At 34.8% G+C, this 3,807-nt stretch overlaps 1 protein-coding gene across 1 annotated transcript; it reads right to left on the bottom strand.

The window, feature by feature from the left end:
• Positions 1-308: 308 nt before the first annotated feature.
• LOC140433757 (uncharacterized) lies at positions 309-695 on the bottom strand. Its single transcript, XM_072521734.1, has one exon. The coding sequence runs from the start codon at positions 693-695 to the stop codon at positions 309-311; it is 387 nt and encodes a 128-aa protein (XP_072377835.1).
• Between the last annotated feature and the right edge of the window lie 3,112 nt (positions 696-3,807).

Raw genomic sequence — 3,807 nt, forward strand, 5'->3', positions numbered from 1 at the left:
TCGTCAGATGATGACTTGGTGCTCTTGACCATTTGAATCTGTTGCCCTTCTTCAGCTACAGTTAATCTGTTGGATAAAGCATTCACTTGGTCACTCAATGCAGCCACTGTTTTGTCTAAGGTAGAGCTTTCGGTAACAACCATGACTGGAAAACTGGAACACCGGAGGTACATATCGGCTTTCTTAGCAAGTTCTTCTAGGTTTCCATCAAGAATAGATATAACGCTTCGAACTGAAGGTGGTAGGCGGTCCAACCAAAAATGTTTGAGAACTTGCTTACTAATGCTATTTATGGCCAAAGCTTGCATTCAATGGAGTAAGTGAGTGGGTTTTAGGTCACCCAGAGTGAGTTCCATCAACTTGTGGATCTTTTCATCTGAGCTGGTGCCATACCTGTCGAGAAGTCGAGTTTTTAGTTGTATATAGGCATTGCCAGCTGTGGGATTCTTTACTATGTCTGCTACTTCTATAAGTACTTTACTGTTTAAACTAGCAACAGTATGGTCTAATTTACAGTTATCAGCTGTGATTTTGGCTTGTCGAAACTGAGCTTCCAGCTGGAGATACCATAGTTCTGGTTCAGTGCGCCAAAACTCTGGCGCTTTAATGCCTACCCGTGCAATTAATGAGTGATCATCGCCTTCGCTCGGTGTAATATTCATATTATTTGGCATTGTTTGGTCGGTGTTTGTCATAGTTGTGTAGAAAACGTTGTACTGTCAATCTGCCACAACAGTATCATCATAACCTAATCTAAAGTGCTTAACCTCTATCTATGCCATGATACTTTGTGCCGCCTGTCCCATGTCATAATCCTGTCAGGACTTTACATTCATGAGCTATTCAGTCTCATGACATCTTTTCCTTCCAATAAAACATAGAAATTACAACAATGAACTAAGAATAAAAACATTCTAAAATAAAAACTAATAACAAATTCTATTTGAAATATCTTCCCTTTAAATAAACATTTTAGTGTAATAATACCCACAGGTTTTATTTTAAATCCTCCATAAGCTTCTAACCTTATTTTGCACTGATTTATCTCATGATTTTTATTGATTTTATTCAAAAAGTAGATTGATATAATGTTAACCTGTGAACCTGTATCTATTTTAAAGTCTATTCCATATTGCACAATTACTAACCTTTCAAACCATTCCTTATTTTCTTTTATTTCATTAACCTCAATTGATGTTACCATAAATTCTTCCTGTTTACTGTCCATATCTACTTCTTGAATCTCCTGAACTTCTCTTATGATCCTGTTGTTACACATTTTCGCGAAATGGTTGTAATACGAACACTTATTGCACATTTTACCAAATGCTGGATACCTTCGGAACTCATGATCACGACCACATTTTCTGTACTGACCATTTTTCCTTGAGTTTTCCTTCTGTTCCCATCTTTTGCTTCTTCCAGTATTAAAGTTGTTATTCGAAGCTTTTCCCCTTGCTGTTTGATTACCATTTGCCCCTTTTACCGAATGAATATTAAGTGTTTGACTTGACTGAACTTCTTTAAACTGTATTTTTAAAATTTCATATGCTCTACATATGTCTATTGCCTTTTGTAAGGTTAACTCATTATTCTGCAACATTTTTCCTGTAGATCTTTATTTATTGTCCCTAAAACTAGTCTATTCCTGATTGAGTCTAGAACATCTCTAAATTCACAATTTTTTGTCAATTTACGCAAGTCAGTTAGGTAAGTATCAAATAGCTCGCCTTCCTCTTGTTTTCTATTGTAGAATAAAAATCTTTCCTAGATCACATTCTTTTTAGGGGTGAAATAATTCTTTAATTCGCCCAATACTGTATCATACGATTTTCTCTGTGGATCCGTTAACTGTAAGTTGTTAAACACATCAAGTCCTTCATTTCCCAAAAAATTTAACAGTAGAGCAATTTTTACTGTGTCTTCCTTTCCGGCCTTGTCGCTGGCCACGAGGTAAATTTCAAATGACTGTTTGGATCTCCGAAAGTTTTCAGCCACGTTATCTTCAAATGATAATGGTTGGGGTATTCTAAACTCCATATTGTTCTAATTCTCACAACTTCTTGTTTTCTTTTATTTTGGAAGCAACAGGCTTTATTAACCACAAGACTGCGCCATGTAATAGGGTTTAATACTGACTGTTGTACATCTTTATTATTATTACTTTCAGTAATACAGTATCATCATATCCTAATCTAAAGTGTTTAACCTCTATTTATTGTCATGAGACCTTGTGCCGCCTGTCCCTGTCAGGACTAGGATGAGCTATTCAGTCTCATGACAAAGATTGTTTTGTAAATTTAATTTAAAATTCAGAGAATGTGAGTTTTGTACCAAAATGTGGTTAACTGTGAGTTTTGCACCAAAATCTCATGGATAATGTTATGAATCCAAATATGTGAACTTTGCTGTATTTATATTTTAATCTTAAATTAAAAACTAGAACCAAGAAAAATGAGGTGATTTATATTGTTATGATTTTTGTGGGTTTGAAATAAAAACATTAAATAAATTATTTTATTTCAATGTTAATTTTAACAAATCATTAAATTTATTTTACAGGGCTATGATGTTTTCCTCTTTAAAACTAATTGGTATTTGTTTTGTAAATCAGACTTGCTTTGATTGTTTTAGATACACTGTTTAGAATAACGTATTTTTAAATATTAAGAATGTTGACTTCTTCTATATGTTCACAAACTGATTCGGGTTCTGCATTGTCATCAGCCCCATCGATGACATTTTTATAGAAGAGTAAATCCTCATTCTCCCTCCACTGGTCCCCATAATGCTTCGTCAACAAGTTGTTGACGTCAACTTTCTTCACTGGTTTCGTCGAGTTTGACTAAGGAATCACGTTTGTGACTTGTACGTGTACTCACCTCTAATGAGAACATTTTTATATTTAGTTCTCGTTAGAATAATCCTTTTGCAGGTCCCCAGTTGAAAATGAAATTGTGCCGGTTTTTTCATGCATACTATCTTTTCTTTCTTTTGGTCAAAGACGTCACAGTCTTGGCCAACCTTTACTACTTTCGAATGTTCATCAATGTACTCTGATGGTTTGTAAATCACCTATTTTTTCTCAAAAACTTTTCTGAGACTCCAAATACTCGATCTCGTGGAAGATATCTATGACCTGTTATGAGAAAAAAGAACTCTATCATTTTTACATTTTTTGGTGCATGTTTAGAAAGCCAGGCACAAGCCATGGCCACGACTATTGAATTTTTGTTCTGGTCCCCACATTCATCACTCACTAATCTCACAGTAGTAATAGGGCTTTCTATTTCTGTTGTTTTGAGTATATCAAAAACAAACGAAGCAATTTCATTATATCCGTTTTTAAAGTCGTTTTCTGTCCAAATGTAGGATGTCACATTATCTGGAGTCAGTTTACTTTTAGAATTCCCTTTGATCACAGTGAAGTTTTAAAGGTAGATTTGCCTACTATAGTAAGTGGCTTGATCTGGTTATTTGGGCAAGGGTAGATTTTTTTGACAATCAAAATTTTTGGATCAGTGCATTTTAGTAATTTAAAAAAAGCCTTAGCACGTAACCAGCACGTTCCTTGCTGTGCGTATTTTAATCGTTCATCTGATTGTAGACAAGTAGAGCAAACGTCTACCCTAGGGGATTTGAAGCCATGATTGTAGTTCGTGTTGAAAATTTACCTAAAGTACCAGTGTGTTACTTTCAAATCACTCTTATCTTCTGTGAATGAACTGATATAAATTTTCCACATTTTTCTAATATTCAACTCAGCAGAAAGATATTTTCTGCCCGTGTGTTTGTCACAGTAATGAG

Source organism: Diabrotica undecimpunctata, chromosome 2 (assembly GCF_040954645.1).
Source record: "Diabrotica undecimpunctata isolate CICGRU chromosome 2, icDiaUnde3, whole genome shotgun sequence".
Classification (NCBI taxonomy): Eukaryota; Metazoa; Arthropoda; class Insecta; order Coleoptera; family Chrysomelidae; genus Diabrotica; species Diabrotica undecimpunctata.

Excerpts from the sequence above, each read along its gene's own strand:
- LOC140433757 (XM_072521734.1), bottom strand. The coding sequence starts at position 695 with ATGACAAACACCGACCAAACAATGCCAAATAATATGAATATTACACCG.